The sequence below is a fragment of the Papio anubis genome, chromosome 11, assembly GCF_008728515.1.
Source record: "Papio anubis isolate 15944 chromosome 11, Panubis1.0, whole genome shotgun sequence".
Classification (NCBI taxonomy): Eukaryota; Metazoa; Chordata; class Mammalia; order Primates; family Cercopithecidae; genus Papio; species Papio anubis.
Window position 1 is genome coordinate 63,375,759 of NC_044986.1, and position 12,211 is coordinate 63,387,969.

General features: G+C 39.0%; 1 protein-coding gene across 9 annotated transcripts in view; it reads right to left on the reverse strand.

Annotated features, from left to right (window-relative positions):
• CTNNA3 (catenin alpha 3) overlaps positions 1 to 12,211 on the reverse strand; it is a 1,832,183-nt gene that overhangs the window by 1,288,829 nt on the left and 531,143 nt on the right. For all 9 annotated transcript variants that reach the window (XM_009214841.4, XM_009214844.4, XM_009214842.4 and 6 more), the window contains one exon: positions 2,491 to 2,694. In XM_009214841.4, the coding sequence (XP_009213105.3) occupies positions 2,491 to 2,694 (204 nt within the window). The remainder of the gene's footprint in view (positions 1 to 2,490; positions 2,695 to 12,211) is intronic.

Below are 12,211 nucleotides of genomic sequence, written 5' to 3' on the forward strand. Positions count from 1 at the left end.
GTTTGAGTTTGGCTAGTTCCAGAAAAATGCATTCCCTTTCAGTAAAACTGATGCAACAGCTATAAAGAAGCAGTATTTGTGATAGAAACCTGGTGGCAGTAAACCTGGGGATGAGATCTCGTAATACACTCCACAGTTTTCCAGGTTGGTTCCTGCTACTTAATTCCAATATTCATTAGCTCAGTTCAATTTGCTTAGTTTAAGAAAACCATAAAATCACCACTATTTTGATGTGATATGTGTTTATTATATACAGGGCCAGTTTCAGGGGCCTGCTATTGCACACAGGATCCCAATTTTAGACAGGGTCCCAGGCTTGGGTTTTCATGCTATGCTACCACACTCTTGAAATTTTTAACAATTTTACCTTTGAATCTGTGTAGTCCAATGCGGCAATGAAGCACATGTCTTGGCTCATATGCAGTCCTACCTCCAAGTGACTTCCTGGGATAGTTCCTCAGACAGTTCTCCCACCCAGTGATTACTGCCGCCCTTTATCCCTTGTGGGGGCCTTGGCACACCCTGGGGTAGGTCAGGGTCATTTGGTGGAGCCACAGACGTCTGTGAGGGTCTGCAATCACTTTATAAGTACCTCTATACTCTAGAAATCTAATATTAAATAGCAAAAATAACCTTTCATAGGTCACTAGAGACTGTGTAAGAAAGCTACAGTTCCATTTCCCTGCTTTTTGAAGAAGCCTGACATTTTCATTTTGCACTAGGCCCCACAAATTATGTGGCCAACCTTATGTATGTGGTAAGTGTGCACATGTGTGTATATCTGAGTTTGTATCTATAAAGAATAAAATAACTTTCTATTTATCCATTTTAGATAAACTGAACTTGTAACTTTGTAATTTCTAGAGAAAATAAATGTATCTATAACTTTACAGTATTTTATCTGTGAAGATGAGAATAATAATTGTAATAGTTTACAGATCATGGGAGAAGGCATTCCAATACAATATTATCTTCTGAGTTTTTTATGACTGATGAATTACCTTGAAAAATATTTAAGAATATATGATATGCTAAAATTGGGGATATTCTAGCTTCAGGCATTCTGGCAGCAGGACATGACATTACTAAAATTTTCTTATTAAAGAAATCTACCTTACAATTTTGATTTATTGACAGGTGAGAGATTTCTGGTCAGGGAGCAAAGTCATCAAATATTAAGAGTATGAAGATACATCAAATGTGTTGAAGGATCCTCAAAATGCACCAAATAATTTTAGTGCGTTTCAGTTATTCACACAAAGTACTTATATTGAACAATCTCAAATATCTTAAATTCATACCCAAAAAGTCACACGCTTTGTAACTAATCATTCTCAAAACATACCTATATGAGTCTTGAATTCTTCCATTTATGATAATGCAGATGAACAAAATATTCCTATTATAACTTTCATTTTGTTTAGCTCTATTATTTAAGGAATCTTCATAATCAACATATAATTGACAACATATTCAAGATTTTTCTCTTCACTTTATAAATGTTACCAAGATTTGAGGGCAACAATAGTTATAGACATTCCATAGAGAAGAGACATATATTTCACATATATATGTATGTATACAATGAAACAAAATGGATTTTGAAACAAATATTTTTGCCCTAAATTTAGACATTTCCAATATTTCTGAGTGATAGCTAAAACTTAAAAAAAAAAAAAAAAAAAAAAAAAACTAGACACTGTCACATCTGAAAAAGATTAGCAGCTGCCAAAACTGTGTGGGTGCCTGTAATCCCAGCACTTTGGGAGGCCAAGGTGGGAGGGTCACTTGAGCCCAGGAGTTCGAGATCAGTCTGGGCATTATGGCAAAACCCCATCTCTACAAAAACTACAAAAATTAGAGGAGCATGGTAACACACCTGTAGTCCCAGCTACTTGGGAGGCTGAGGTAAAAGGATCCTGTGAGCCCAGGAGTTCGATGTTGCCATTAGCTGTGATCGCCCAACTGCACTTGAGCCTGGGCAACAGAGCAAGACACAGTCTATCTCCATAAAACAACAACAACAAAAATAACAACTGGCATGGGCTCTTTACACACCTTCAAACATAGCTCATGATCCCTGTAATATCACTTTTATTGACTACTAACTTCTAATGGCCTTTCATTATTCACCAATTTAATCCTGAGCAATCTGCCCCTCTCTTTATCTTCTTTATATCTCTTAAATTTATGTGCAACTTTGGTTTCCTTTCTCCAATCCTGATTTCCTTCTTCAACTAATACTGAGATACTTCCACAAACAAAACGGTCATTTGTAAATACTCCTCTGGTTCTGACTTCATCCCTAGAAATTCCCAGGGTTGTTGTTCCCCAAAAATAACCAAGCAGAACTCACTTAGAAAATCAACCCATGTAAAATCACATACTCATTTGTAATTTATCCTGTTTTGTACACGGAAAGTATCTCAGCATATATTCAAAGTACAAGGAAAGAGGGGCTAGGGATGGGAGGGCAAACAAGTCACCTACATTGTTCATGTACTCTGAAAGCAGATCCTGAAGAGCCTGGCGAATGGCGTTGCATTCTGCAATAATCCGCTCCCGGTGGAAGTCCCTCGTGCATGAAGAATCTGCCAGGAGAGCAGCCCCACTGATAATGGCTTCGAGTCGTTTCTCTAGTGATGGTCTTATTTCCTCCTCAGTCACTGTGAGTGGATTCAGGACAATTAAATTCTAAGAGAAGAAAACATTTGTATGGTTAGAACTCCATGGCATTTCACTTTTATGAAAAACAGATGTTATTTTGTTTTTGCATTTAAAATTCAGATGTGATAATGAAGAGAACTGTGTTTTTACTGCCTCGACTGGTTCACACATAATGCTATGTAGTGATTATTATTCTGATAACTAATGAAAGTGATGCAATTGTGAGCATTTGCTCTAGCCTCAGACAGACCTGGATTCACATCTTACCTTTTCCCCTCATGCAGATATCTTACACTTGCTGAGCCTCAACCTCTTGACCTATAAGAGCAGAACATTAATGTTGCCTGTGTTGTAAAACTGTTGAAAGAATGATATAAATGCTTAATACACTGACTGGAGCATATAACTGTTATTTACAATAGTAACTTTTACAGGCTGCACTGTTTACACAATATTTTTTTTTTCAATGTGAAATTATTTATTTATTTTTTATTTTTTATTATTATTATACTTTAAGTTCTAGGGTACATGTGCATAATGTGCAGGTTTGTTACATATGTATATTGTGCTGTGCTGCACCCATCAACTCGTCAGCACCCATCAACTCGTCATTTACATCAGGTATAACTCCCAATGCAATCCTCCCACTTCCCTCCCCATGATAGGCCCTATAGTGTGACATGTTCCCTTCCCGAGTCCAAGTGATCTCATTGTCTGCCCCACCTATGAGTGAGAACATGCGGTGTTTGGCTTTCTGTTCTTGTGATAGTTTGCTAAGAATGATGGTTTCCAGCTGCATCCATGTCCCTACAAAGGACACAAACTCATCCTTTTATGGCTGCATAGTATTCCATGGTGTATATGTGCCACATTTTCTTAATCCAATCTGTCACTGATGGACATTTGGGTTGATTCCAAGTCTTTGCTATTGTGAATAGTGCTTCAATAAACATATCGCGGTGCATGTGTCTTTAGAGCAGCATGATTTATAATCCTTTGGGTATATACCCAGTAATGGGATGCTTGGGTCATATATACATCTAGTTCTAGATCCTTGAGGAATCGCCATACTGTTTTCCATAATGGTTGAACTAGTTTACAATCCCACCAACAGTGTAAAAGTGTTCCTATTTCTCCACATCCTCTCTCCAGCACCTGTTGTTTCCTGGACTTTGAATGATCGCTTTATTCTAACTGGTGTGTGAGATGTATTCATTGTGGTTTTGATTTACATTTCTCTGATGACCAGTGATGATGTGAGCACTTTTTTCATGTGTCTGTTGGCTGTATGAATGCCTTCTTTGAGAAATGTCTGTTCGCTATCCTTTGCCCACTTTTGATGGGGTTGTTTGTTTTTTCTTGTAAATTTGTTGAGTTCTTGTAGGTTCTGGATATTAGCCCTTTGTCAGATGAGTAGATTGTTCTGTCTCCCATTCTGTAGGTTGCCCGGTTCACTTGATGGTAGTTTTTGCTAAAGTGGAAGCTCTTTTAGTTTAATGAGATCCCATTTGTCAATTTTGGCTTTGCTGCCGCTGTTTTTGGTGTTTTAGGACATGAAGTCTTGCCCATGCCTATGTCCTGAATGGTACTCACTCTAGGTTTTTCTCTAGGGTTTTATGGTATTAGGTAACATTTAAGTCTCTAATCCATCTTCAATTAATTTTCGTGATAAGGAGTAAGGAAGGATCCAGTTTCAGCTTTCTAATACTTATGGCTAGCCAATTTTCCCAGCACTATTTATTAAATAGGGAATCCTTTCCCCATTTCTTGTTTCTGTCAGGTTTGTCAAAGATCAGATGGCTGTAGATGTGTGTATTATTTCTGAGGACTCTGTTCTGTTCCATTGATCTATATCTCGCTCTTTGGTACCAGTACCATGCTGTTTTGGTTACTGTAGCCTTGTAGTATAGTTTGAAGTCAGGTAGCTGATGCCTCCAGCTTTGTTCTTTGACTTAGATTGTCTTGGAGATGCAGGCTCTTTTTGGTTCCATAGGAACTTTAAAGCAGTTTTTCCAATTCTGTAAAGAAAACTCATTGGTAGCTTGATGGGATGGCATTGAATCTATATAAATAACCTGGGCAGTATGGCCATTTTCTTTCACGATATTGATTCTTCCTATCCATGAGCATGGTATGTTCTTCCATTTGTTGTGTCCTCTTTATTTCACTGAGCAGTGGCTTGTAGTTCTCCTTGAAGAGGTCCACATCCCTTTGGCTTCAGTTGATTCCTAGGTATTTTTTATTCTTTTGAAGCAATTGTGAATGGAAGTCTATTCATGATTTGGCTCTGTTTGTCTGTTACTGGTATAAGAATGCTGTGGGATTTTTGCACATTAATTTGTATCCTGAGTACTTGCTGAAGTTGCTATCAGCTTAAGGAGATTTTAAATGAGACAATGGAATTTTCTAAATATACAATCATGTCATCTGCAAAGAGGGACAATTTGATTCTCTTCTTTCCTAACTGAATCCCCTTGATTTCTTTCTTGCCTGATTGCCTAGCCAGAACTTCCAACACTATGTTGAATAGGAGGGTGAGAGAGGGCATCCCTGTCTTGTGCCAGCCTTTCTAAAGGAATTTTCCAGTTTTGCCCATTCAGTATGATGTTGGCTGTAGGTTTGTCAAGTAAATAGCTCTTGTATTATTTTGAGGCACGCTCCATCAATAATGTAATTTATTGAGCTGCTTTAGCAGGAAGGGCTGCTTGAATTTTGTCAAAAGTTTTCACCCATTGAGATAATCATGTGATTCTTTGTCTGGTTCTGTTTATATGCTGGATTATGTTTATTGATTTGCTTAATGTTGAACTGTAGCCTTGCATCCCAGGGATGAAGCCCACTTGATCATGGTGGATAAGCTTTTGATGTGCTGCTGAACCTTCCGCTTACAGTATTTCTCTTATTGAGGATTTTGCATCAATGTTCAATAGGATATTGGTCTAAAATTCTTTTTATTTGTTGTGTCTCTGCCAGGCTTTGGTATCACTAGGATGATATTCTATGCCGAGTTAGGAGTATCCTCTCGTCCTATTGATTGAATAGTTTCAGAAGGGAATGGTACCAGCTCCTCCCTTGTACCTCTTGGTAGAATTCGGCTGTGAATCCTTCTGGTCCTGGACTTTTTTGGTTGGTAGCTGCCACTATTGGCCTCAATTTCAGAGCCTGCTATTGGTCTATTCAGGGATTCAACTTCTTCCTGGTTTAGTCTTGGAAGAGTGTAAGTGTTCAGGAAATTATCCATTTCTTCTCTAGGTTTTCTAGTTTTATCGGTATTAGAGGTGTTTACAGTATTCCTCTGATGGTAGTTTGTATTTCTGTGGGTTGTGGTGATATCCCTTTTACTTCATTTTATTGCATCTTATTTGATTCTTCTCTCTCTCTTTTCTTTTATTAGTCTTACTAGCTGGCCTGTCAATTTTGTTGATCTTTCCTAAAAACCAACTCCTGGATTCATTGATTTTTGAGGGTTTTTTTGTGTCTCTATATTCTTAGTTCTGCTCTGATCTTAGCTTTTTTTATATCTTGCCTCTGCTAGCTTTTTGAATGTGTTTTGCTCTTTTGCTTCTTAGTTCTTTTTAATCAGATGTTAGAGTGTCCATTTTAGATCTTTCCCTGCTTTCTCTTGTAGGGCATTTAGTGCTATAACTCTCCTCTACATACTGCTTTAAATGTGTCCCAGAGATTCTGTATGTTGTATCTTGTTCTCATTGGTTTCAAAGAACATCTTTATTTCTGCCTTCACTTGCTATGTACCCAGCAGTCATTCAGGAGCAGGCTGTTCAGTTTCCATGTAGTTGAGCCGTTTTGATTGAGTTTCAGTCCTGGAGTTCTAGTTTGATTGCACTGTGGTCTGGAGAGGACAGTTTGTTACAATTTCTGTGCTTGTACATTTCATTGAGGAGTGCTTTACTTCCAATTGTGTGGTCAATTTTGGAATAGCAATTTATGTGGTGCTGAGAAGAATGTATATTCTGTTGATTTGGGGTGAGAGTTCTATAGATGTTCATTAGGTCTGCTTGCAGAGATGAGTTCAATTCCTGGATATCCTTTGTTAACTTTCTGTCTCGTTGATCTGCTGTCTAATGCTTATTAGTGGAGTGCTTGAAGCTCCCATTATTATTGTATGGGAGTCTAAGTCTCTTTGAAGTCTCTAAGGACTTGCTTTATGAATCTGGGTGCTCCTGTATTGGGTGCATATATATTTAGGATAGTTAGCTCTTCCCGTTGAATTGATCCTTTACCATTATGTAATGGCCTCAAGTCTCTTTTGATCTTTGACGGTTTTAAAAGTCTGTTTTATTTGAGTAATTGCATTAAACTCCCTGTCTTTTATGCCTCCATTTGCTTGGTAAATCTTCCTCCAACCTTTTATTTTGAGCCTATGTGTGTGTCTCTGCATGTGAGATGGGTCTCTGAATACAGCAGACTGATGGGTCTTAATTCTTTTATCCAGTTTGCCAGTCTGAAGTCTTTTAATTCAATCATTTAGTCCATTTACATTAAGGTTATTATTGTTATGTGTGAACTTTGATCCTGCCATTATGATATTAACTGCTATTGTGCTCGCTAGTTGATGCAGTTTCTTCCTAGCCTTGATGGTCTTTACATTTTGGCATGTTTTTGCAATGGCTGGCACCCTAAGCTATTCCTTTCCATGTTTAGTGCTTCCTTCAGGGCCCCTTGTGGGCAGGCCTAGTGGTGACAAAATTCTAAGCATTTGTTATCTGTAAAAGGATTTTATTTCTCCTTCACTTCTATGAAACTTTGTCATTGGATAAGTGTTCAGTTTAAAAATTTCTTTTCTTTAAGAATGCTGAATATTGGCCCCACCTCTGGCTTGTAGAGTTTCTGCCGAGAGATCTGCTGTGAGCCCCCGATGGCTTCCCTTTGTGGGTAACCCCAATCTTTCTCTGGCTGCCCCCACGATTTTTTCCTTCACTTCAACTTTGGTGAATCTATAAATTATGTGTCTTGGGGTTGCTCTTTCCGTGAGGAGTATCTTGTGGCGCTTCCTCTGTATTTCCTGAATTTGAATGCTACCCTGCCCCTACTAGGTTGGGGAAGTTCTCCTGGATGATAACCGAAGAGGTTTTAACGGTTCCATTTTCTCCCCTCACTTTGTGCACCCTAACCGATGATTTAGTTCCTTTTACATCCCACACTTTGCAGGCCTGTTCATTTCTTTTTTCTTCTTTCTTTTGTTTCTTCTTTCCTCACTTCATTTCGCTCATTTGATCCTCAATCGCGATACTCTCTTTTCTTCCAGTTGATCGGTCGTTACTGAAGTTTGTGCATTTGTCACGATTTCTGCCGCGGTTTCTTTCATCCTCTTTCATTTCGCTTTATGACCTTTCTGCATTAATTACTCTAGCCATCAATTCTTCCACTTTTTTTTCAAGATTTTAGTTTCGGCGCTTGCAGCACTTTTTAGCCCTGAGAAGTTTGATGGACTGAAGCCTTCTTTCTCTCATCTCACAAAGTTATTCTCCGCTGCTTTTTGATCCGCGACTGGGCTTTTACAGAGCGTGCCTCGCCGTGACGCCTATTTCTTTTAATTTCCAGCTTTTCTCGGCCCTGCTTTTTCCCCATCTTGTGGTTTTATCTGCCTCTGGTCTTTGATGATGATGGTGACGTGACTGATGGGGTTTTGTGTAGGTGTCCTTCTGTTTGATAGTTTTCCTCTAACAGTCAGGACCCTCAGCTGTAGGTCTGCTTGAGATTGCTTGAGGTCCACCTTGGTGACCCTGTTTGCCTGGGTGTCAGCAGCAGAGGCTACAGAAGAGGTACTCATTGCTGAACAGCAAGTGTACCTGTCTGATTCCCTTGCTTTGAGGCTTCCTCCTCAGGGGTGTACTCCGCCTGTGAGTGGGGGGTGTCAGACTGCCCCCTAGTGGGGGATGTCTCCCAGTTAGGCTACTCAGGGGTCAGGGACCCACTTGAGCAGGCAGTCTGTCTGTTCTCAGATCTCAACCTCCGTGTTGGGAGATCCACTGCCTTCAAAGCTGTCAGACAGAGTCGCTTTGGCGCCTGCAGAGGTTTCTTGCTGCTTTTTTTTTGGTTGTTGTTGCTTAGCTGTGCCCTGTCCCCAGAGGTGGAGTCTACAGAGACTGGCAGGTTTCCTTGAGCTGCTGTGAGCTCCACTCAGTTCTCGAGCTTCCCAGCAGCTTTGTTTACCTACTTAAGCCTCACAGCAATGCATGGGCGCTCTCTCCCCAGCCTCGGCTGCTGCCTTGCAGGGAGATCAACACAGACTGCTGTGCTAGCACGAGGAAGGCCCATGGGACCCTCCTGGCCAGGTGTGATATAATCTCCTGGTGCGCCTGCTCTGCTTAAAAGCCGCAGCATTGGGGTGGAGTTACCCGATTTTCCAGGTGTTGTGTGTTCCCAGTTCCCCTGGCTAGGAAAAGGGACTCTTCCCCTTGCACTTCCCAGGTGAGGCGCATGCCCCTCGGGCCTCTGCTTTGCCTCCGCTGGTGGGGCTGCAGCAGCGCTGACCAGCACCGCATTGTCCAGCACTCCTAGTGAGATGAACCCAGTACCTCAGTTGGAAAATGCAGAAATCACTCAGTCTTCTGTGTCAGCCAAGGCTGGGAGTTGGAGACTGGAGCTGTTCCTATTCGGCCATCTTGCTCCGCCCCCCCTGTTTACACAATATTTTCATGTATCTCATCCTGATAGCACCATGAGGAAGTGGGCAGCAAGGTATTAATAACCACACATTTCAGCTGATGATGAGTGAGACTGAAAGGCTGTCTTACCCAAGGTCATAGAGCAAATAAATAGTGACGTTCAGATAAGTATCCAGGTCTTTCAATACCAGATTTAATATTATTTTCATTATGTCTCACTTTAAATCATAAACTTTAGTTAACTTTAACATTAACATATCAAAGTAAATTCTGAATTTTAATTATTTAATTTAAAACATAAAACTGCTTCTTCCTGTTGATCTATTATAACTTCCAGCTATTTCCAGCTATTAGAACTTGACATGGTATTTTCAAGGTTTCCATTAGACATATCTTTAGGTAATAGGAGTCAAGATAATCTAAAGCCTTGTAAGAAAAGATGGAGGGTATATGCTGCTCTATGGGTCTTTTATTAAAATACTCCACGAGAGGAGTCTTTCCAAGATTAGGCATAATGTGAAAATTGAAGAAAAAGATAGTGTAGAATAAAAGCTCTCAGAAGAACCCTTAACATGAAATGCAATCACATAATGATCTTCAGAGTGTGAAAGTCTGAGTGTGAATCTACACACAAACACACTGAAGATATAAGATCTTCCTAGTGTACAATCTTATGTATAAGATTATAGATGTGTATATGTATTTTATATAGATAGAGGTGTGTATGTATGTAAATAAGTATATGTATGTGTTTATATACAAAATCTTATACTGATCCTTGTGTTACATTACATTCTGATAAATATTTGGGGATTGAAAGTAGCCAGGATACAATTTTAAAAGTCACAACTGTAGAGTCAAGCTAGGAAGAGAAAATTATTATAGAAAAAGAAATAATTTTAAAACAATTTTTTTTAAAAAATGGTACTATGTAATGTTCTCTTACTATAAAATGTGAGGGGACTCCAAAAAGTTCACGTAAAAAATGGAGTTAAAATATAAAAATAAAAAATATAAATTTTATTTTTCAACGTAAGCTCCATCAAGTTCAAGAAATTTATGCAAGTGATGATACCAGCTATTTAGTCCATCTCTAAAGAATTGAAGCTTCTGGGAATTTATCTATGTCATTGCAGTCTTTTTTACATTATTAACTGAAGAAAAATAGATGCCCTTTACAATTTTTTTAAGATTAGGAAACAAAAAGGAGTCAGAAGGAGCCAAATCGGGACTGTAACATGGATGCCTAATAATTTCCCATGCAAACTCTTGCAAAATTGCCCTTGTTTAACGAGAGGAATAAGCACAAGTATTATTGTGGTGGAGAGGGACTCTCTGGTGAAGCTTTCATGGGCATTTTTCTGCTAATGCTTTGGCCAACTCTCTTAAAACACTCTTATGGTAGTTATCATTCTTTGGCCTCCCAGCAAATTAACAGACAAAATGTCTTGAGAATCCCAAACACTATTGCCATGACCTTTACTCTTGACTGGTCCAATTTTGCTTTGACTTGGATTACTTCCACCTCTTGGCAGCTATTGTTTGACTGTGCTGTGCCTTAGGGATCGTACTGGTAAAGCCATGTTCTACCTCCTTTTACATTTCGTTGGAGAAATGCTTCAGGATCTTGATATCAATTGCTTAAAAAATTTCTGCTGAAAGCTCTGCTCTTATCTGCAGCTTCTCTGGGAGCAGCATTTTTGACACTCATCAAGTAGAAAGTTGGCTCAACTTTAATATTTTAGTCATAACTGCATAAGCTGAAGCGATTGAGATGTCTATGTTGTTGGCTATTGTTTGTGCTGTTAATAGTCCTTTTCAATTAAGACATGAACAAGATTAATTTTTTCCTCACAAATTGATGTGGATGGTCTGCCACCTTGAGCTTCATCTTTGACATCATCTCATCCCTTACTAAAATGAGTTATCCACTTGTAAACTGCTGATTTCTTTGAGGCATTGTCCTTATAAACCTTTTATAAAGCATCACTGATTTCACCATTCTTTCGCCCGATCTTCACCATATATTTAATGTTTGTTCTTGCTTCATTTTTATCAGAATTCACATTGCTGATAGAGGTTCTTCAAACTGGTGTTTTATCTTTCTTAGTGCCTCAAACTAAATCCCATTCAGACATGTTAAAACAAGTTCGTATGAGTTTATTTTGGTGGAAAAAAATGTTGAAATTCATGCATAGTTTTTTTTTAATACACATTCTTCATGAACTTTTTGAAGGCCCCTTATAAAATGTAAAATATAAGCTAGAATATAGATCTGATATAAAATTGGTTAAATATCTTAAAAGCATGTAGGAGAATTCTTACTTTCCTGACTCTTTTCTTCCTATTTTTCTTTCTTTCTTTCTTTCTTTTTTTTTTTTTTTTTTCCCCCAGACAAAGTCTTGCTCTGTCACCAGGTTTGAGTGCAGTGGCGTGATCTTGGCTCACTGCAACCTCTGCCTCCCAAGTTCAAGCGATTCTCCCTGCCTCAGCCTCCCAAGTAGCTGGGACTACAGGCAAGCGTCACCACGTCCAGCTAATTTTTGTATTTTTAGTAGAGACAGGGTTTCACCATGTTTGCCAGGATGGTTGCAATCTCTTGACCATGTGATCCACCTGCCTCAGCCTCCCGAAGCGCTGGGATTACAGGCGTGAGCCACCACACCCGGCCTTTTCCTCCTGTTTTTCAATTCCTCTATTGAGTCTCTCCATTTTTCCATCTTACATGGAAAAAAAAAATTAAAAAACAACATGAAAGGAAATTAACTGTATAAAAAGCAAATTTAACATTTTCTTTACCTAGTAGATATTATTTTTGATGAAACCATAATCCCTACCATGGGCTTGGCCATCAGTTAAGGCTTCATTCATCTAAGTCTTCCCCTTTATTTCATTTGCCACTTTTACCACATCTT